Source organism: Dasypus novemcinctus, chromosome 13 (genome assembly GCF_030445035.2).
Source record: "Dasypus novemcinctus isolate mDasNov1 chromosome 13, mDasNov1.1.hap2, whole genome shotgun sequence".
In the NCBI taxonomy this organism is placed as follows: Eukaryota; Metazoa; Chordata; class Mammalia; order Cingulata; family Dasypodidae; genus Dasypus; species Dasypus novemcinctus.
Window position 1 is genome coordinate 7,270,385 of NC_080685.1, and position 22,243 is coordinate 7,292,627.

Genomic DNA, 22,243 nt, shown 5'->3' on the forward strand with positions numbered 1-22,243 from the left:
TATCTGCTTGAATTTTAAAAGGAGGTGGCATGATTTCAGGGAAACACTAAAGAAAATAAGGATTTGGGGAGTGATTGATATTCTTATATCTATACAAGAATGAATAATGAGAAATGCCTAGATTTTTGGCAAGAATTAGGTGGTGGTATTAGCACAAGGCCACACATAAACTGAGAGTGGCTGCTGATGGGATGGACCCCATGGGTGGTGACCTTTAGAGGGGACCAATTGGCCTCATGTATCAGTGTGGCCTAGGCAACTGGAAGGCATAGGTTCCCAACATTCCATGACTCCCTAGCCTTCTAATTCTGTTATTGAGCCTGCAGGCAGTTACCTGGAGCACTGGGCCTTCCCTCCAGCTCTCCTGTTGGAGGCTGAGCCCCAGGCAGTGCCTAAGGCTCAGTGCTGTGGCATCTTGAACTTGTTTTGTGTGGTTAAGGACCCTCAAGAGTTGTGGAGTATTAATCAAAGTTTTCCTAACAGTAAGTTAAAAATTACAGTATCCTCATCTCTTGTTCCTGATTCAACACTTGATTTCACTTGTTTTTAATCCATCATGTGATTGGCTTTCTTCTCCCCAGTCTTGGACTCCACTCTTGTGCCACCTGCTTCAGCATGGTAGTCTCTCTCAGCACTTCCTGTGCTCCCAGGACAGAAATGAGCATCCAGGAAGTCAACCAGGAGTTGTGCTCCCAGTTGGCCAAATGTGAACAGGATTTCAGAGACCTCACAGAGAAATTCCTTATATCGCAAGCGACGGCATACTCCCTGGCCAACCAGCTACAGAAATACAGTAAGTCCTATAGGGTCCAGACTGCCAGGGTGATGATGGACTTTCTGTCTTCCCTGTGATAACATAAAGACCCTCCAGGTTTTATTCTTCTCTCCCCTACCTCAAAATAAACTTCATCCAGGCCACAATCTTCAGGTTGAAATAATATGTATTTTTCTCTCCATTTGCAGAGGGTGGAAAATCTGAGGCACAGGGAAGTAAAACTAATTTTCCAAGTTAGCAGTGAGAGTGAAAGTAGAACAAGATTTCAGATCCCAATTTATGAGTTCTCAGAGCAGACACAAAACTGTTGCTTTTCTTAGGAATGGGCAACACTGTATCTCCAGGAACCTCTGTTGGACCAGATAATGGAAACATGACATCTTTCTTGGTCTAGATATCCTGGGATTAATGTGCTTCTATCAACTGATCCTTCTCCTGAGGCCCCATTGGCAAAGCACTGGTCTTGTTACCCTGGGGAAATGTCACATTAGGACACCATGCTTGCCTTGAAGGAGTTTAAAGAGGAGACTGCTCCTCCCTGAACTTCCTATGCCTCTCTGCCTGGTGAGAAGGAAGTCCTGTGTCTGAGGGCAGTGTCTCCTTCCACTTAAGTCCAAGGAAGCCATTTTCCATTCTGTGGTGTGGTTGAGTGTGAATCTGGGAGAATCAGAGTATCTGTTGCTTCCTGCCTGCCTCTCCCTGAGCTGGTGAGCCTCCATTCCTCAGAGCAGCCAGGAGCTCTGGGTGGGCTTCAGCATCTGAGCTAGGAGACATGGGCAATCTGAGAGATAGGCTAAGTGGAGGAGACACCAAGCCCTGGACAGCCCAGGCCACAGAATCAGGGAAAGCTACTTTTCTCCCCAAAGTCATCCTTAGCATTTGGAAACCCATTGGCCTTAAGGGATGATGGGAATAGGCAGACATGCAAAACAGAATGAATCGATGGCATCTTGTCTACTCTTAACCTGAATCAGCTTCATTTTCCAACAATTATTTTTGTATAAACCAAAAGAGGGGTTTTGCTTTATTGAAAATGCCTGAAAATCAGGAAAGTAAAAGTTAAAGTATGCTACTAAGTGGAATGTTTAAGGAATGAGCAACTAAGTTTTACTACTGTCTTTTTTTATAATCATAATATAATTGTTGGGGAAAAATGCAATTGAAGAAGAAACATATCTCCCATGAACTGTGTGTGAAGGTAACAGTGCACTGAAGAAGAGCATGAAACCTGGGCCAGAGTTCCCAGTTCAAATCCAAGTTGTTTGTCTTCTGTGACCTGAGTTCCCCACCTATTAAAATGGTCCTACAGTAGTACGTACCTCACTAAGATTTTTTAAGCAAAGAGATTAAATTTTGTAAAGCTCTTCCAGCAGAGCCAGGCATGGTGTAAAACACTTTATTATTATATCTTCTATTTGTAATTTAAAGCAAATGTACTAGTGTTTGGTCTCATTCCTTCTAGGCACTTATGGGTCTTGAGCCTTATAGTTTATATAATAGTTTCTAGATAATCTATATTATCTGTGTAATCTTTGAAATTCTTGAAACTCCCAGTAGAACAAAAGCAACAGTCTTTGGGGTCCCTCCCAGTCTGCCACAGTTCTCTACTTCAGTGCTCTGCTTGTTGCTCTACCTAAGAGGTGATGAGCCTTGGTAAAGGGGCCCAGGATTCACCATCAGAACTGAGGGAATATTAATATTTGGCTTGATTCTTTGCAGTTGAATCAGCCTTTTCCAGTTACTTTATGTGTCCCTGGGCTAGATATTCATTTCTCATATCTAAAATGGAGAGGAATCATGCCATGTTGTGGGAGACTGAGGAAAAAAGAAATTGAAATCCCACTGTTGAGCTTTGCACTTGGGTTATTTTTGACCTGGGGATGGATCATGCTTCCTCCCTTGAAGGCAGCATGTCAGCTTCCACTGAGGCCATCATGTCTCTCTTTTCTCAGAGGCTAAAGAATATAAAGACATCCTGGAATCCGTGCTGGGGGAGGAGCTGCAGTTTGAGGAGGAGGAGCTGGCAGAGAAGCCTGTACCTGCTGTGAGACTGGGGTAAGGAGGGAAGGTGGATAAAGCTCTGCCATGGGGCAGCTCAGCTGAGAGAAAGAGAGCAAGGGCAAGGCAGAAATGTATAAGCCAAGTACAGCTTGGCCAGATATATATCCAAAAATTAAACAGCTCTATTGTAAAATATGGACTCCATTTCTTACGCAGACCCTCCTTTCTTTTTACTTTACTTCTGACTGATCATGGCTTGTCTTCATTTCATTGAAAACAATGTTTTCTTCTTGATACTTTGTTTTGTCTTTTCATCTCTCCAGTTCACATCAGCTGTACCTCTCCCACAGGTCTGTCTGTTTCTCTGTCCCCTCTCTGCAAAGTACACTCTGGGTCAAAACAGGAAATGGGTGTGCACTAAGGAGAGGGTACCTGAAGGGGCATCTTTAGGAAACAGTCAAAAACCACCTGGTTTTATTTTCAAAAGAATGGAGTAGGGGGTTGGGGTAGGGGTTATCACAGAATTTTTTTAGGAGATGTCTCTGATAAGGAGAAGGCCATTTTTTTTTTTTGTTTTTGTTTTTGTTTTTTTAATTTTTCATTCTCTTTGCAACATGCATTTCACCAAACATGAGACAGAATTTTTGTGGAAAGATTTTGGGATAGTCTCAGTCTTTTAAATCATGAAAACCAGTCATTCAGGGGAGTGAATGTAGCTCAAGTGGTTGAGCACCTACTTTCCAAGTATGAGGTGCCTGGTTTGATCCCCAGTACTGTCAAAAACAAACAAACGTACAAAAAACAAACAAACACATACCAAAAATTATTCACCTCTTTGCATTCTTAAACTTTCTCTTATGTCCCATCATAGGAAACACATTTCCCCAATTCATGATCAAATGCAGGAGCTGATCAAGATGAGGCAGAAACTGAAAGCAGGAAGAGATGTCTCTTACATGCTCCATCAGCTCTTCAGAGACCTACTCACCAACAAGGAACCTGACAGCTCCCAGTGGCCGAGCTTTCGAGAGAAATTGGATCAAGGAGGCAAGCTGGCAGAGTGCCTCTACCACGAGCTCCAGTCAGGTAAGTTGGCCACAGGCCCTGAAGGCACAAAGCTGCTCTGATTGCTGGGGTCAAAAGAGAGCCACATCTCCCCACCCCTGGAAAGGACAACTGTATCTGCTGTCTACCTTCACAGGGCCTTTTGTGGCCATGAAACGATCAGGATTGCCTGCTCAGGAACACAGAAAATAAATCACTAGGTTGGAGGTCATGGTATTATGTCCCCTTCATTACTTGATAGAACATGGCTTTTTGGGAAGTAAGAAGCACCCAAAGAGGTTTAATTGACCAAAGTAAGGTTGTGAGAAGAGGTCATTTGTGAGATTGAAGGAAGTCTGGAGTAGATACCAAACTTTCCACATCCTTTCTGAGTGTGCAGCAGGGATTGATTTTTCACTCATGAATTTGGGTTTCTACACCTGCAGTATGGATCCAACTGTGTGTTTCACAGTTACAGTATCAGCAAAAATGTAGTATTTATGAATTTACTTCAAAAAAGTATAAAAACCTTCTGTTTTGGGTGAGTGTTTGTACGTGAGGTAGTAGTATACAGTGGTTTATATGAAATGATTTCCATAATGAATTTCTGGTATTAACAGAGTAGAAGCAGATTTGTAGGTCTCTATGAAGGCCCAAATGTGAGTCAGGATTGTTTTTACATACATTAAAGACAGAAGTGGGTCTATGTTAGAGCCCTGATGGGTCATAGAGCAACTCTGTCTGGCAACCAGCTATATGGGAGGATGGAAGATAGCTGGTAAAGTTCAAAGTTGCAAAAAAGCAACTTTAACATTTGTCCTATTTGAGGTAGAACATACTATGACAATGATCCAGATTGGGAACCTTTTACCTGATGGATTGGATAACCAAATGAGTCAATTTTCTTGAAATACAAAATATGGAAACTTTCAGGATAATGGTCTTAGTGTATCTTGAATTCATCCAGAAATAAATCCATTTCCATCATCAGTTTGGCTACTGTGTTTGTTATAAGTGAAATTCAAACTATTCCATGTATGACCAGGCAATTGTTCATTTGTTTGCAGAAAATCCTGAGGCAGGAGAAGGTGAAGAAGAACTACCACTGGTTGCCAGGTAACAGTCAATGATCAGAGCAGTGTAATTAGCAGGAAAATCATGGACTGTTTCCCAGAAAGAACAGGCAAAGAAGTCTAGAGTTGTCCCAGATTCCAGTGCTTATTGAACTGATTTCATTCCCTTAACCAATGATGATGTCATTCTCTCAAGTAGGGCTTCTCTTCTCTTTATGGTACTGGAATAGTCATTTGGACCTCAGGTGAACTAGTATCACTTGCCTCAGGGATTGTCTACACTCACAGAAACCACCTGTTTTCTCTTGGGTGGGTAAAAGCACTATGAGATATATGTCTGCCTGCAGCACAATTTGGCTTAGATTTTGGCAGATTTTTTATAGAAAAGAACGTAACTACAGAAAATGTATCTTATATGTGAAAACACTTCAAGAAAGAGAGGTAGGAGGCATTGGTCCAAAAAAAACTACAGTGCCTTAGGGACAAGTATTCCTGAGGCCTCTGCACTTGAAGAAAAATTGAAGTCCCTCTCCAAGTTCTCCCTGTGTGCTCTGTGCCATGACTATGTACCATACAGAGGGAGCTGAGCCCCCTCCATCAGAGAGTCTCTGGCCAGTGTACAATGTACCCATCGCCTACTTCTCACTCTCTTCTGCCCTTAGAGCACCACAATATGCCCTTGTCATGGAGGATTGTTTTCCTCCATGTTTCTTCCACGAGCCATGTTGAGTGGCTCTACTCTATGACTACTGTGACCGCTCTCTTATGCCTCCTATCAGGACCAGCTGGTTCTGTGCTATATAATCTTCAGGATTTCAAGTCTATCTTCTCAACTCTACCAGGCTCAACAGTCAAAAGGAAGAGGCAGAGACAGTGAAGAAAGTCCTTCAGGACTCAGTGGAGGAACGTTACCTGACTCCCTTGAGTCTTCATGACCTGCCTGATGCCCACAGGCTTCACAGGAGCAGTGCCTTCCTGTTTGATGATTACAAATTTGACTTAGCTGTGGATGGAGCCCGTGAGTACACCATTTTAAAGAGAATTAACTTCTACCAGACTCTCAGAAGACTTCTCATTCTTTGTGCTCACCATTTCTGTCTAGGCTGAGAGATGTTTTTGCACACAAGCCCTGGAGACCCATCTTGATTTGAAAATAATCTCTAGGAACTAATGTTAAACTCAGGCATCAGTTAAGTCAGGCATCTGCATGGTCCTGCCTCACCTTGTGGGCCAGTAGTGGGTGCAGCTCACAAGGCAGCCCAGTGGGACATATGAACCAGCCAAGACCAACTCTGAGTGACCAATGCCTCACTTGTACAGCCGTTGTCAACAGGAGCTCCTCTTTAAATGGGGCATCTTGTCTTCCCAGTAATGTTGCTCATATTCCTCTAGGACCAATGTCCCTGGACAGCATATGGCTAGGGAAGGAGGTTGGCTGTCTCAACTTTAATTTGGGGGATGTTGTTTACATGAGTCCTAGGCCCTAGGCCCCAATCTCTCCTCACCCAGAGGTGTCTGAAGGTAAATCCCATGACTGTGGCCTGTGACACAGACCTTGTCCCCAAGACCATGAATGGTCAGAGAGCCTATCGTCTGTGAAGCACCAACCAAGTTTTTTCCATTTGAAAGTTTGTAGATTCCTACCATCAGTCTAGTAACTGGGTACTCTCTTCTAGACCAAGAACGATCAGGATATCTCAATGGGCAGAGCCTGTGTCTTGCAGAAAAACTTTGAGAAAGCACAGAGTCAAGTTCCATATGAACTCTGAGGAGACAGTAGATGTTTAACTCTGCCCAAATCAGGGATGAAGACCTTGAGGGTTTTCCCCATCCTTTCTAACTGTGCAGAAGGGGTTGAATTATCCTCATGGATTTGGGTTTCCACAAGTATATTACAGCACAATTAGTATTCCATGGTTATGATAGAATGAAAAGTGTAATAATCATGAATTCACATAGCTATGATAGAACGAAAAGTGTAATCATCATGAATTCACTTTAGAAAAGCATAGATAGCCTCTATTTGGCATTAGTTTAGGTACCTGATGTGGTAGCATGATGTGGTTTACACTGGAGCACTTTCCATAGTAAATGTCTCATGTGAACACAGTAGAAGTAGATCTGTAAGTCCCTATGTAGGCCCAATGTGTAGAGACAAGTGTGTCAGGATGATTTTTACATACCTTAGAGTAAGTAATGGGTCTGTGTTAGAGCCCTGATGGCCATGGAGGTGTACTGTGTATGGCAAGAAGATTCATGACAAGATGGAAGACACAGCTGGAAAAGCTTTAAGGAATGATGTAAAGAACATTTTCAACATTTGCCCTATTGGATATGGAGCACGTCATGACAAGGATCCAGATCAGGAAGGTTTGGCCTGAAGGATTAGAAATCCAAGTCAGTTCATTTTCTTGAAATACAAAATACGGGCCCTTTCAGTAAAATGCTCTTAGTGTATCTTGAACTCATCCAAAAATAATTCAGTCCATGATCAGTTAGGCTACTGTGTTTGTAATAAGTGAAATTCAAACTATTCCATGTATGACCTGGCAATTGTTCATTTGTTTGCAGAAAATCATGAAGCTGAGAAGGGTGCTGAAGATCTACAATGGGTGGCCAGGTACCAGTGATTGAAAAGGGTATTTAATTAACAGGAATAACATGGATAGTGTCCCAGGGAGAACAAAGAAGTCAAAACTATTTCCAAATTTCAGTGCTGGTTGATCTGATTTCATTCTTTTAAGTAAAGTTGTCTCTTCTCTTTTTTAAAAAATTTTATTTCTTAATTATCTTTTTTTAAAGTTAATAGATCACACAAAACATTATATTAAAAAACATAAGATGTTCCCATATACCCCACTCCCCACCCCCCACTCCCATCATTTTTTTAATTGTATTTTTTGAAGATACATAGATCACAGTCATTTGAACCCAAGGTGAACTAACATGCCTCAGGGATTTTCTATACTCACACAAACTACTTATTCTCTCCTCTGTGGGTGAAAGCATGATGAGATGTATATCTGCCTGCAGCACTATTTACTTAGATTTGGGCAGATTTTCTATGGAAAGGAATGTAACTAGAGAAAATAAATCATACATGTGAAAATACTGAGAGAAAGATACTTAGAATTCGTTGGTCTCAAAGAATCTACAATGCCTTAGGCCTCTGCTTATAAAACTGAACAAAAGTTGAAGTCACTTTTCTAATTGTCCCTGTGTCCTTTGTGTGTATGGCACAGAGAGAACTGAGCCCCCTTCATCCTTCATGCTGTGGCCAGTGCACTCATCACCTACTGCTCTCTTTCCCCTGACCGTCCACCACCATGGTTTGTCCTCATTCAAAGGGGATTATTTTATTCCATGTTAATGGCCGTTTTCTTTGCCTTCTGTGATCTCTCTTATGCCTCCTGTTAGGACCAGCTGGTTCTATGTTATCTAATCCATCTTGGTTAAACTCTACGTTGTCAACTCTACCAGGCTCAGCAGTGAAATGCAAGAGACAGGGAAAGCGAATGAAGTCCTCCAGGACTCACTGGGTGAATGCTGTCTGACTCCATTGAGTCACCATGACCGGCCTGATTCCCATAGGCCTCCCAGCAGCAATGACTTCTCATGTGATCACCATGGAATCAACTTAGCTGTGGACAAAATCCGTGAGTACTCCCTTGTAAAGAGAATAAATTTCCACCAGTCCTCCCAGAATGCTTCATATTCTTTGTGCTTGCCATTTCTAGGTAGGCTGAGAGATGTTTTCTCTGCATTCAAGCACTGTAGACCCAACTTGATTTGAAATGCCGCTAGGAAGAAAACTTGAGCACAGACCTCAGTTGATTCAGGCATCTTTGCAGTCTTCCTGCCTCAAACATGACCTAGCCTTTGCAGGTCACTGGGGGTTGGAGCTCACAAGGCAACCATGAGGGTGACTCTGAAGAGGCCAAGTCCAACACTCAGCCACCATTGCCTCATATGTACAGCCAGTGTTGGCAGGAGTGCCTCTTTTAAGATGGGGCATCTCATCTCTCCAGAAATGGTGTTGCTGATATTCATCTAGGAGCAATGTCATTGCAGTACATATGGCTGTCAAGGAGTTTGACAGTCTTAACTCTAATTTTGGGGATGTTGTTTACATGATTCCTAGGTTCTGGGCCCGAGTCTGTTTTCACTTAGAAGTATCAGAAGGTAGACCCCATGTCAGGAGCTTTTCCTAAAGGCCAGCATTGGACATGGACCTTCTCCCCTTACCCCCAAATGGTCACAAATCTTGTCCTAGATGTAGTGAGACTCTTTCACTCCTTCCTTTTGCCATGACCTGTTTAGCTCCTAGGACTTCCCAGTAAACTGGCCCTCATGTTTCATGAACTGAAAGTCCTCTGTCCTCCAGATAAGGCCAGTGAGCTCACCTATGATAGAGAATGAATCTCCTACTGGCCCCAGGGAGTCTGTATATTCTTTGTGCTCACCACTTCTGTCTAGGCTGAGACATGTGCCTCTTTAGGTGTCTCCCTGTCAAACTATCTCCTTTTGAGTCTGGCTCTAGGAACAAGTTTAAGTATAGATACTAGTGTTAGTTATCTTCACACTTTTCCTAGTCTCCCTCCTCATGCCTGTCACCCCAGCCATCTCTGAGTAGTGGAGGGTAGAGGAACTGGCAGAGTCTGAAGAATGAAAGGATCAAGTAAAATCACAGGGACCACTGTGACACATGCAAGCAGGTGTCTCCAAGAGCTCCCTCTTTAAAATGGGACATCTCCATTCCCCTGAAATACTCTTGTGAATATTCATCCCTGAACAGGTGCCTTGAGCATATATTGGTGCCCAAGGAGGTCAGCACTCTTGACTCTATTTTGGGGACATGTCAGCTCTCTGGTTCCTCAGCTCTGCACCCCAGTCTGCCTCATTTATAAGTTGGTTTCTCCTGGCAGAGACATCATCTGAGTGCCAGACCATAAACTTCACAAGCATGGGCTGTGGCAGCGGCATTCCCTTGCACAACCATCCCCATGCACGGCCAAGAATCCTGTCCTCTTTGTAGCACAAAATGTTCTCTCCAAGTCGAGGAGGTAGAGACTGCATCAGTCAGTCCAGTCTTCACGCATATTCTGATTTAAACCAAGAACAACCACGGTATCTCATGTGGCAGTGGCTGAGTCCACCAGCCACACCTCAAGAAAGCAGCTGGGCACTTTCTTCATAATCCCTGAGGTAAAAGATGTTTCTGTGTTTCCCTGGACTCAGTTCAGAGAAAAGTAAGTCTGTCTGTATCTTACAAGATAAAACCTGAATCCTCCTAGAATATTCTTCCCACCGTCTCCTGTTTACACACCAGAATACTTATTTCCCAGTATTTGGATATGGTCCTGGTTTGTAATGTGTAAAGAAGGTGCTACTTTTTGTGACTGTCCCTATTCTAATTTATTTGCAGAAAATCAGAGCAATCATAAGAATGAAAAAGGAAAAGAGTCCATGGCCCACAGGTAATGCTGATAATCACAGATAATCACAGATAGTTTATGCAATGAACTAGTTGCAAAGGAACTAGAAAAAAATCATATATTGTCACATTACTGAGTGAAAGAGACCAATATTGGCACAAGATCACTGGGAGTTAAAGGAGTCTGGAAACTATTCACTGGGCCTTCATATAAAAAATTAAGAGAAAGTTATGCACAAGACTTGAAGCCACTCATCTGACATTTCATGTGTGCTGTGCATCATGAGTCTAGCATACATGGATGGATAGTTGAGTCAATGTGGTCAGTCATTCCCTCTCTTGTCCCCATAGCAATCAGCCCCAGTTTTTCCTCTTTGGGGATATGTCCCTTTTGCCTTCCATGACCTTCTCTTAGGCTTCCATTCAGGGCCACTGTGGTTTTGCGGCTTGGCGCTCATTGTAGTTTAATTTTCTCTCGGCCACATCCCAGCAGGCTATTTATGGAGCAGCAAGAAGCAGAGGAAGTGAATGAAACTGAGGAGGACACACGTGATGAACACTATTTGACTCATTTCCATTGCCATGATCTTCCTGATGCTCACCAGCCTCCCAGCAGCACCACCTTGATGTCTGATGAGCAAGAAGTCTGCTCTTCTCTGGGTGCAGCCAGTGAGTATTCCCATTGAAGAGAACAAACTGACAACTGGTCTCCCAGGCAGCTTCTCTAGTCTGTGTGATTACCACCTTTGTCACGGATGCATTAAATCATCTTTGGTCACAGATTCCTTATTCTCATCTTGGTTTGAATCAGGTTCTAGGACTGTGTTTTAAGTACGGTATAAGGTGAGTCAGGGATCTTTGTACTCTTCCTGCTTTTCCAGCAACTTCTCTGTCATGCTGGTGCTGTCTGGTAAATGCAGGCTATTGGACCCTATGAATGCCAGAGGGAGGGATGTGAGAGTTTCAAGGAAAAATCTTTGCTGCCATTATACCACGTAAACAGTAGCATCTTACTGGCCATCTTCTTTAAGATGCAACTGCTTGTCTCTTTTTCAATTTTCTAACAAATTTTATGGGACAATATCTTTGTCCTCCAAGGAGACTGTCAGTCTTACCTATATGCCTGGAGATGTTTCCATGTTTACTTGGCCCTGAATCCCAGTCTTTATTTACTCAGTTCACCAGTCCTGGCTAAAAACAGCTGTCAGAGTCCCAGAAAGTAAACGCCACTATCATGGTTTGTGCTGGCAGTTTTCCCTGAAGGCAGAGCCAGGGCTTCTGCACCCCTCCACCTCCATGAACGGGCAAGATCTTGTCCTCTATGGACTCTGATGGGTTCATTCCTATAGGTGGGTTTGTAGCCTGCACCCATCATTCCAGTCTCAGTGTATATTCTCATATAAGTGAAACACACCATGATATCTGCTGAGGCAGAGGTTGAGCCTGGGAGCAATTCCTCTAGAAATCTAGTGGCAAAGTGGCCCAATGTCACTGGGAAATGAGACAATTTAACTATTTCAGAATCTCAGTGCCGATGACATTGCGATAATGATCTAACACCTAGGGATAGGACAGTGTGCCTGATAGTTCTGGAAATCATGCCCAACACAGCTCCTGAGACACATCCTGAGGCCTGCTGTAGTATACCCTTTGGACTATTCCTTTGTTTTAGAGGATATTTATATCCCTTTGCTTATATAGGCCCCGTAGTTTGTATGTGTGAAGTTGAACTGAGTAATATATCTGGCCCTGTCTGAATTTATTTGCAGAAAATCAAAAGAAGTATCAGGAAATAGAAAGAAACAAGCCAGTGGTCTTGACGTAAGTCTAAATACACTTGGGTTATTAATGTAATGGTGCCATCTAGAGAGCTTCCATGCAGGGAAAAACAAAATCTGTTGCTTACACCTGATTTTGCCATTTAGCCAACCACAAAGTAGCCTTTTAAGAATTTTGTCTGTTTTCCTTGCAGTTCTTCTTCTGTTTTCTACTTCCTATTACTTATTTTAGTTTGTTTCTCCATCTAACTTTAAAAAAAAAAATTTGTCTTTTTTTTTAAGATACATAGATCACAAAAAATGTTACATTAAAAAAATAAGAGGTTCCCATATATGCCACACACCAATCCCCCATTCCTCCCACATCATCAAACTCTTTCATCATTGTGGCACACTCATTGCATTTGGTTAATACATTTTGGATCACTGCCACACCACAGGATTATAGTTTACATTGTAGTTTACGCTCTCCTCCAATACATCGAGTAGTTTATGGCAGGATATGTAATGTTCAGCATCTGTTCCTGTAATATAATTTAGGACAATTCCAAGTCCCAAAAATGTACCCACATCACATCTCTTCTTCCCTCCCCCTGCCCTCAGCAGATACCATGGCTACTGTCTCCACATCAATGATATAATTTCTTCCATTGCTAGAGGCACAGTAGTTCTATAGTAGACTACCAGTAAGACCACTCTAATCCATATTTTATTCCTCCATCATGTGGACCCTGTGATGGTGATGTCCACTCCACCTCTAAATCAAGAGGAGGCTTAGATCTCACGTGGATGACAGATGCGATTCTCCTGCTTGCAGTTGTAGGCACTCTCAGGTCCCTGGTAGTGGTCCTATTACCTTTAACATACTGTTTTGTGACTGTTACATAGTGACAGTATGACCCAATGGGAACTATCCAGTCTCAGGGATTTCTTCTATTTACAGAGATTGCTTCTTGTTTCCTGTGTGGTTAAAATCAGGTTGAAATGCTTATCTCATGTCTGCATTGTTGACTTTGGTTCTTTGCAGGCATTTCATAGCAATAAATATAACCATAACAAAATAGGTCATATCATGTGGCAATAATAGGAGAAAAACCCTTCAGATCAAAAGATCTCTGCCAGTTGACAATGACAGAGGAGCCTGGGATAACTGGTCTGGTATAGGTAAAAATTCAAAAAAATTCTTAACCAGGTTACCCAACATTTACAAGAATTCTGCTTGGATTTCTTCTTGGAGAAATACTCACAGAAGTATCAACTGAAGCCCTTATGACTTATCATTAGCCTATTCCACTCTAAAATTTTTCTTTTATCACACCTTAGGAAATACCATTTCTTAATTCAATATCAAGTGCGGGAGCTGAGCCAGTTGCGGAAGAATTTGCGGGAAGGGAGATGGCTCTCTGACCTTCTTGATCAGTATCTCAAGGGCCTCCTTACACATAAGTACTCTAAAAACCACCATATGCATCGCCTTCCAGAGAAACTGGCTGAGGGACACAGGCTGGCAGAGCGCCTTTATAGTAAGATTACTGCAGGTAAGTTGGCCACCGACCCTGCTTCCACTGAGCTGCTCCAAATCCTCAGACTCACAACAGATCCACAACTCCACCGCTCCACATGTGACTTTGATACCTACTCTCCCATGTTCCAGTTCTCATTTGGGGCCTTGGCAGGATCAGGAGTACCTGTCTATGAGCACAGATGAGGAGCCCACTGGGGTGGGGGTCATGGGATTGAAAGTGTCTCCTTCATCCCCCATGGAACGTGGACTTTAGAGCAGAAGGCAGCATCCATCCAGTGTCAGTGGGAAGAAATAAGGATGTGACAGGAGGCAGCTTGTTAGCATGAATAGAGCCCTCTAGCAAACAGCAGTTTCCCAGCCACTTGCCTGAGCACTGTCCTTACTAACTGTGGGTGAGTGACTGATTTGCCCTTCCTGGATTTGTGTTCCTCCTCTATAAAATGGCTCAAAGAGTATGTTGCCTGATTGCTACCAACTGTCCTGCATAGCAAGTGTTAATATTCATGAATGCACACAAATAAGGGGGGGGGGGGGTGGAATCCATACAAAGCTCAGTCTTCTTGATTGGTTTAGAGATGTAATGTGGTAAATATGCTTTGGAGAATATTGGTTTATGCTGGAGCACTTCTTAGAGAGCCATTAAGCTGGTTTATGGCAGCTGAGGACTTGCAGTTCCCTGAGAAGTCCTGAGAAATATGGAGGAAAGTGGGACTGGGGCGTTACTCTCTCCTGATAGAAAAGAGTAGGTCTATGTGAAGGTGGGATGGGACATGGGCACCCTGTGTCTGGAGGGAGGGTAGATCTGGAGAAGTCTGGAGGTGGCTAGAAAAGAACCCACAGATATGAGGAACAAAAGAGATTTTTAACTTTTTCCCAGTTTCAGGCACAGTATATCATGATTTGTGATGACCAGAGCAGGGACCTTTGACTTATGTATCAGAAAACCATGACAGTCATTTCTTTGAAGCCAAATATATGAGACTGATGTGCACACTTCCCTCAGTGTATGCGCAACTCATACAGAGATCATTTGTCTTCCTGCCCACTGAGGCTCTATGTTTCTAAGGGGTCAGGTGAGAACTATTAATGTCTGACTACATTTCTGCATTTGTTAGGAGAAAATCATGAATATAAGAAATATGAAGACATACAAGGACAACCTGTTCCCAGGTAATAATGAGCAGTGGCAGGTATTATAGAGGTAAAGTATGGGAAAGAGTCCTGAAAAAAGAATAGACAAATCTTTGAGGTCAATGATTCCGGATGCAAGGATGAACAACTCTACTTACTGTACTATTTGCATTCACTCTTCGATGATGACACTTTTCTCTTTGTGGTTCATATAGGAGTAGTGTGCCTTAAGGTGAACTAACTAGTCTGAGGGATTACTTGCACTCTCAGAAACCATTTGTTCTCTCCTGTCAGGTTAAAAATCATGATCTGGTGAAGTTCTCTCTTTATGGTTGCCCTTAGATTATGGCATGTCTTTCATAGAAGGAAAATTAAGCAATGACTTCTCACTGTGTGACAATATAGAGAGAAGTTTAGAAAGCTCAGATAGCCAGGAGTGTACAATGCTGCAGGGCAGAAAAGATGCACAGGTCAGCAAACAATGGTGAGAATTCTGCTTGGAGGGCTGGTGGGCATATACTCATAGAAATCTCTGTGAAAGCCCTTATAACATGTCACTTGTTCCTTCAGTTTTCTATTTTCTCTCCATCCACTTCAGGGCATTCATTTTCCTAATTGAAGATCAGGCAAGGGAGTTAACAGAGTTAAGGCAGAAAGTCCAGGAAGGGAGGCAGGCATCTTTCCTGCTCAAAGAGCACTTCAAGCTCCTGCTCAGTCACAAGGATGACTACCAGACACAGAGCTTCCTGGAGCAACTGGCTGAGGGGCGTATGATGGCAAAGCATCTTACCTGTAAACTCAGCACAGGTAAGTTTGCCCCATGCCCTGCTTAAGGATCTGCTCCAAGTTCCCAGACCCACAAGAAACTCTCTTCCTTAGCACCTCCGCAGGAGACATTTGTATCTAGTATATATTAGGTACATTTGGTGCCACAACAGGTTCAGGTCTGCCTGGGTGCAAGCAAACGAGAAACATACTGGTCATAGGACTAAAAGTGTTTCTTTCCTGCCTGATGGAATGTGGACTTTAGGGCAAAAGGCAGCCTCCGTCCAGTGTCAATAGACAGAAAGAAGGATGTGAGAGCAGGCAGCATGTTAGCATCAAGGTTTTCCTGCCTCTAGCTGAGCGCTGCCTTTATTAACTGTGGGCGCCTGATTCTTCCCTCCTGGATTCGTGCTTCCTCATCTGTAAGGTGGTTTCAGGTAATGTGCTGCATGATTTCTGTAGCAATGACCAAAGCAATCTCCATGAATCCACTTCAAAAAGGAAGAAACCCTCATTACAAGTGGGTTCAGCTACTGAAGATAGTAGAGCTGGTGGCTGGTCACGGTTTATAAGGGAACAAATAGCATAGAAGGAATTTTTGCTGATTAAAGAGGAGGTGCCAACCTGCAGGTCCCTGTGATGTCCTCAGATGTATTGCAGGAAGCAGGACAGAATTCTCAGACATCTCCTTAAAAAACAGGAGTAGTTCTAGGCTAGATCCAGTTTGGGATAGAGCCACTGATTTCAAAGTGTCAGCCTTGTGGCTGGAGAAGTCCAGACGGAAGCTGGACAAGCATTCTGTGAAATGATAACAAAAGGCATTTCTCACACCTTACCCAATTTCACACAGAGATGTCATGGTGGCGATATTTGGGACTGCTTGCTGATTGGATGAAAAGGTCATGCCAGGACATTGCTTTAAAGATGAAATCTGAGACTTTCAGTACACTCTCTGACTTTCCAACGTGATAATTCACCTGTCCGTGCCCATATAGGACATTGGGTTTGTAATGTTTGAAGTGGGAACTATTCATGGGTCTCTGGTTATTTCTGAATTTTTTTTGCAGAAAATCATGAAGATGAAGAAGATGAAGAGGAACAGGAATCACCAGCTCTCAGGTGAAAATGGATGATCAGGTGCTGGCAGTATACAGGGTAAATACGGGGAGTGTCCCAGAAAGAACACACTGAGAGGTACAAGGTGGCCATACATTCTAAATGCAGAGATGAACAAAAACTCCTATCTCCTGATACAATCAATGATGATATCGGTCTTTTAACAAGGGTGTCCATTTTCTTCATGGTACTTAGAGTCATTCTCACCCAAAGTCAACTAGGCTCAGGGAATTCTTGCACTCACAAAAACAACTTGTTCTCTCCTGTTTGGTTAAAAATCAGGGTGGTCTGCCATCTGTTTTCTGCATTTTCAGCTTTTGTTTATTGGCACTGAGAATGGCTAACCTGACTTGCCTGCTTTGGTGCCAGGCACACTGTGCCATAGTCAGATGAAGATTGTTCTCTTCTCTTTGAAGGGATGGCCCCTTTTGTTTCTCATACTCCCTTAGGTTCCCAATCAGGACCAGCTGGATCACTGTGCTGCCCTCTCCCTCCTTCATTAATCTTCTGTCCTCCCAGCCCCATCAAGCTCAGCAGGGAGCCACAGAAGGACAAAATGATGGACGTCCTGCAGGACTCAAAGGGTGAAGATTATTTGGGTCCTTTTAGTCATCATGGCCTGTTGGATTCCCACCTGCCTTCCAGCAGCACCCACCCCTTGTTTCATGAACATGGAGCCTGCTGTGTTCTGGATGTAGGCAGTAAGTACTCTTAGTATAAAGAAAGTATATCTTGGAGCCACAAAGAATCTCCAAATACTTTTATCTCAGTACCTGTGTCTAGACTGACAGGTGTTGCCTTGGAGGTAGGTGTTGTAGACCCATCTTGGCCTGACTCAAACACTAGGATAGAATTTTATGCCCAGAATACAGGTGTGTCAGGTAGCTTTGCTCTCTTTCCAGGCTCCAAATCTGACCTCTAGCCCCCGTTGGCAAGTGCAGGCCATTGATGCCCCAAATTAGGCCACAGTGGGGAAACTGCCATGGCCATCTTGCGGGCATCACGACCACACATTCAGAGCAAGTTTCTGGCACACTCCTCCACCTTTAGGAAGGTCTTCTCACCTCTCCTGCATTGCTCTTATTCATTGCATTCCTGACCTGTGTCTGCCCAGCACATCAACGATGTGACTGCCATCACTGCCAGCTCTTTGGAGGACTCCTGTTATGATTCCTGCTTCCAGGCCTTACCCTCTACTTCCTCTGGTGGTTTACATCCTTCTGGAGATATCTGGATACCTTGTCATGAACACCACAATCCTGTTTGTTCCCAGTTGTTTACTAAAGTCAGAGCCCCAATCTAGCTCCCCATCTTCTATGTGTGCCATGGTTTTCTCCAATTGTGCAGCACTTTTCTACCACTTGTGGGTCCCCAGTTTCAACCATGTGTCCAGTCTCAGTGCCACAATCTCATCTGATCCATCAACAACCCACATACAAGATGGAGCTGTAACCTAATATTTTAGCAGAGCAGGGCGTTTTCCTTTCCTTATTCTCTAGGAATCCTTCTAGGTGACTGAGAGATCCTTGAGGTCACAGCCTCAGAGATATGTGGAGATTAAACCCTAATTTTCATTCTTTTCATTTGGCTTATATTTCAAATTTTGATTCAGGAGAGCATGTGGATTGTTAGAGACTTATTTTGTCAAATCATCTTACAGGAAAAGTAAGAGACTCATTTCCTTCAGAGTATCTATATATTTTATTGTGAAGTCAGTCAAAATGTATAGAGACTCCTTCTTTCATCAGTGATGAAAAAGTTAGAAAAGTTAGTTTTCATGGTGGAACCATCCTCTTAAATTTCCATCCTCTAGCCTGTTGCAATTTCTTCCTGAGGTACAAAGCAGCAAAGGCTTTTCTCAGTATTACAGCAAGTAAGAAATAAGACTTATATACACATTTATTTTGCACTTATGTAAATGATGCCCCCTATCAAGCAAATGCTGTATAAGCTATAGCTCATTTCATTCTCAAATGGATACCAATATGTAGATGGTGGCATTTCTGTATTAGATATGAGAGTCTGATAAAAGGTGCTACCAGGAAGATGAAATCATAACAGACAATTATAAGAAAACATTCAACACATCTTAATGAGAATGGGAACCATGGAGGGGAGGAGAGAAGCATCCTATTATGCCAATGAGGTACAATCCCTTGGGACCTGGCTTTCTCTGAGCCTCACCTGAAGTGTTCCCCTTGCTGACACTGTGCATTCAATTCTCTGTAGAAGTGCAAATATGCTTGAGAGGGGCTAGTGCTCCAGACCTCATGGAGGTCTGTGTATAAGGAAAATACTGAAGTGTTTTTACTAGCTTTGCCTCACCCCAGGACTTTCCAGATGGCCTAGTTGGTTCCCAGACACATTTTTGATGCCTCCTCTTAGAAAGAAAAAAACATGTCACAGAGATATAATGAATAAAAATGGAACCTGTTTGACTATGTTTTATTTTTCAAAACTGGGTTTTGTTGCTTCCATAGGACTGAAAACCTCTTGCACGTTGGATTGTGATTCTCTTGAGAACTCAGCAGCCAACAATCAAGGCTGTGAAGTCATTGGCCACATTGACACTACCAGTGCCTTGAAACAGAAGATTTCAAAAAGAAAACTGCTGCTCAGCAAGAGGAGATTAGCATGCCGATTCCCTGGCCTTCACACTCAGACAGAGGTATCACACATCTGTGGTTCTTTGGGGTACTTTTTCCTTCTTGCTCTTTATATGCCATCATAGCTCATTCTCCCACTATTGGATCAGTTTTTTATTCACTCCAAAGTCCTACCTCTATTTTGCATGAAGTTGGCCCCTGCCACATCCTACCAACTCCATCTCCTGTTTGTTTCTGAACCCTGCTTTGTTTCCCTCCATCGCAGTGATGAGAAGTGCCATCTCTAGCTCCTGGTATGGCGTGGGTGGCTCCCATCCTGCTCCACAGTCTGGACTGTAAATTAAGGAGCACGTGCTTCCTTTAATCTGTGGCTGTCACTAAACCCTGAGCCATCCTGCAGCTTAACCCCTTTGTGCTTATAGATTCAATAGCAGTTTTGTACACACCTGGTTTCTATCACAATTTATCTATCAGTTCAGCTCAGCTATCAGTGGTAACTAGCAAGGACTCTTGTTTATTTCTTAATTTTGCTTCTGTTTTAGATACAGAGTACTGCTGGAAGATACCACTAATTTGAATGAAAGTTGATTTTTTTAAAAAGTACCTTCATTGCCTGATGAAAAAGTATGAAACAACAGTTCATGTTAAAATCCAGACAGACAGTTGGAGCCATTCATCACCAAGAATCAATTTCACAACTACCAGCCGCTCCTTACTTTTAGTCCATAAAGCTACATGGACTGGAAAAATCCTCCTCCTCCTCCCATCTCCAAATGTGATAACTATTTAGGGTGACCAATGTCAGTTTTGACAGACATGTGTGAGAGGCCTTAATCCTTGCTACTTTCCACACCAATCTATTTATAATTGGAGTAAGGATCTGGTGGAAGAAACCGCCTGTCAAATTGGACATCCTTTGCCAGCAGATGGGATTGCTAGGAAGCACACAGCATTAACAACATTGTGGTCTTGCTCAAAATTTTTAACCTGAATTTAATCAGGAGATTATCAGACAACTACAGAATATAGTCCATTCAACAAGACAACCTACCTGTCCTCTTCAAACAGCCAATATCACAAACAACTACAACAAAAAGATGTGGATACATTTTTGGTTCAAAACCACAGGACTTACTCTGTAGTACTTTTGAACCAAAGGTGTGTCCTCACTGTTTTGTTGTAGTTCATGGCGATGTTGACTTTTTGAAGAGGCCAGGTCAGGTTTCTCACACAATGTTCTATATTCTGAAGTTTTCTGATTATTTTGCTCATGACTAAATTCAGATGAACATTTTGGGTAAGATTACTCAAAAGATTATGTGCTTCCAAGTCATCCTATCTGATGGATGAAGTCCATTGTGTCCACCAGCATTACTGTGGTCTTAGGTCTGGTCACCTTGGTAAGGAGGGCTCTAGCAGAACTCTGCAGTGTATATTATTTTCTTTATAATCAAGTAATCTGGAGATAGGTACTTTGAGAAGAGTTAATATCCTCTTCTGGAATAATATTCTCTTAAATCTTTTGGCATCTACTGATCATCAATGCTCCTTGACAATTACTCTTTGTGTTTGTTTGTTGGTTAAGTTTCTAATTTAGTCATTCTTCTATACTTCTATTTGCTGTTATTCTGCTGTAAAAAATAGCTTTCCCTCCCCTTTCCCTACAATTAAATTTGTTTTGACTGTCACTATGGACTCATGTATTTTTAATTCAATACATTCATGGCTTTTGGTGCATATGGATATACATTAGCATAAACATTTTCCCATTATTTATATTTACAACTCATGTGCTGTAGGCTATCTTTACCATATGTATTGGATTATATTTACTATATTTCTCCATTTTATTGCTTTTCTTTTTGTGATTGTTATGTCTCTGTTATTTTTACTGAGGAAGAATAGTATAGCTAGTTTTATTGTTGGGATAAAAACATATTAATTTGTCAAACATCTTGTAGTTAGTTTATAAATTTTAAAAGATATCTTTCCATTTCAAATCTGTGCCTTGATGATCAACAACCTTATTCTATTGTCATATTTATTTTCTTTGTACCTGCCACTTGTTGTGATGTCAATTCTACCTTCCTAAGCAAACACCACTTACAGACTATTTTCTCATCTTCTCCCCACTTTGGTTTTGGAGTTAGTTCTACAGGTGAACTGTATTGCCCATATCCAGAGACAAAACCACCTAGCTACCCTGCTCCCAGATTACTGACCCACAGAAATGTGTGAAATGTTAAATGTTTATTATTTTAAGCTGCTTCCTTTGTAGTAATTTATCATAAAGCAATAGAAAATGAATTATAGATTTTGGAAGTGTGCTGCCATAAAATGTGGGAGTAACTTTGAAACTAGACAGTGGATGAAAGATGGAAGAATTCTGAAGAGGCCTCCACTTTGAAACATTAAACAAAAGTGAACACATTGGAAACTGGAAAGAGGGGATGTGCATTATGTAGCAGCAGTCATTTAGCAACATTTTTGCCTGCTGTTTTGTGGAAAACAGAAAATGCACATGATGAATTGTGTGATCTAATTAAGGGAATTTCATAAAAAATATTGAAGAACTCACCTCAGTTTTTTTAAAATAATAAAATGCTATAGGAAAGGGATAAGATAAAGAAGATCTACTAAATAAAAAGGAATGCAAAATGCTAAAAAATACTCAAACTAAAAGGAATTTCCTGAAATGTATGAAGTAAAGGACTAAGAATAAATGGAACAGAAAATAACAATAGCAAGATGGTGGACTTAAACCAGGCCATATCAATAGCTTCATAAAATGAGAACGAATTAATGTTGCCTAAAAAATTAAGGTGACTTTATAGCTTTTTTAAAGAGACTCACTCTAGTATTTTTTTTGAAAATGAAAATTTTGATTGTCTTTTTAAAAAAGATACTTAGATCATACAAAATGCTACATTTAAAAATATAAGAGAGGAATCAGACTTGGCCCAATGGATAGGGCATCTGCCTACGACATGAGAGG

General features: G+C 42.1%; 2 protein-coding genes across 2 annotated transcripts; both read left to right on the forward strand.

The window, feature by feature from the left end:
- Nucleotides 1-657: 657 nt before the first annotated feature.
- LOC131273124 (NBPF family member NBPF6-like protein) lies at nucleotides 658-12,192 on the forward strand. The gene is made up of 9 exons (XM_071207774.1): nucleotides 658-793; nucleotides 2,728-2,830; nucleotides 3,648-3,862; nucleotides 5,705-5,911; nucleotides 7,465-7,513; nucleotides 8,374-8,549; nucleotides 10,319-10,370; nucleotides 10,818-10,996; nucleotides 12,097-12,192. The coding sequence occupies exons 1-9, from the start codon at nucleotides 658-660 to the stop codon at nucleotides 12,150-12,152; spliced, it is 1,173 nt and encodes a 390-aa protein (XP_071063875.1). The 3' UTR covers nucleotides 12,153-12,192.
- A 1,277-nt stretch (nucleotides 12,193-13,469) lies between these two features.
- LOC131273125 (putative NBPF family member NBPF5) lies at nucleotides 13,470-20,936 on the forward strand. Its single transcript, XM_058275363.1, has 7 exons — nucleotides 13,470-13,643; nucleotides 14,746-14,800; nucleotides 15,360-15,568; nucleotides 16,594-16,645; nucleotides 17,162-17,343; nucleotides 19,123-19,310; nucleotides 19,791-20,936. The coding sequence occupies exons 1-7, from the start codon at nucleotides 13,571-13,573 to the stop codon at nucleotides 19,818-19,820; spliced, it is 789 nt and encodes a 262-aa protein (XP_058131346.1). The 5' UTR covers nucleotides 13,470-13,570; the 3' UTR covers nucleotides 19,821-20,936.
- The last annotated feature ends 1,307 nt before the right edge of the window (nucleotides 20,937-22,243 follow it).

What these genes read in the sequence shown, in the direction of transcription:
- LOC131273125 (XM_058275363.1), top strand. Translation starts at nt 13,571, where the DNA reads ATGCATCGCCTTCCAGAGAAACTGGCTGAGGGACACAGGCTGGCAGAG. An exon ending in CAGGAATCACCAGCTCTCAG is followed by an intron (nt 16,646 to 17,161) that starts GTGAAAATGGAT and finishes CTGTCCTCCCAG; the next exon opens with CCCCATCAAGCTCAGCAGGG. An exon ending in CTGTGTTCTGGATGTAGGCA is followed by an intron (nt 17,344 to 19,122) that starts GTAAGTACTCTT and finishes TTGCTTCCATAG; the next exon opens with GACTGAAAACCTCTTGCACG.
- LOC131273124 (XM_071207774.1), top strand. Translation starts at nt 658, where the DNA reads ATGAGCATCCAGGAAGTCAACCAGGAGTTGTGCTCCCAGTTGGCCAAA. An exon ending in CTTAGCTGTGGACAAAATCC is followed by an intron (nt 8,550 to 10,318) that starts GTGAGTACTCCC and finishes ATTTATTTGCAG; the next exon opens with AAAATCAGAGCAATCATAAG. An exon ending in AAAGAGTCCATGGCCCACAG is followed by an intron (nt 10,371 to 10,817) that starts GTAATGCTGATA and finishes GCCACATCCCAG; the next exon opens with CAGGCTATTTATGGAGCAGC.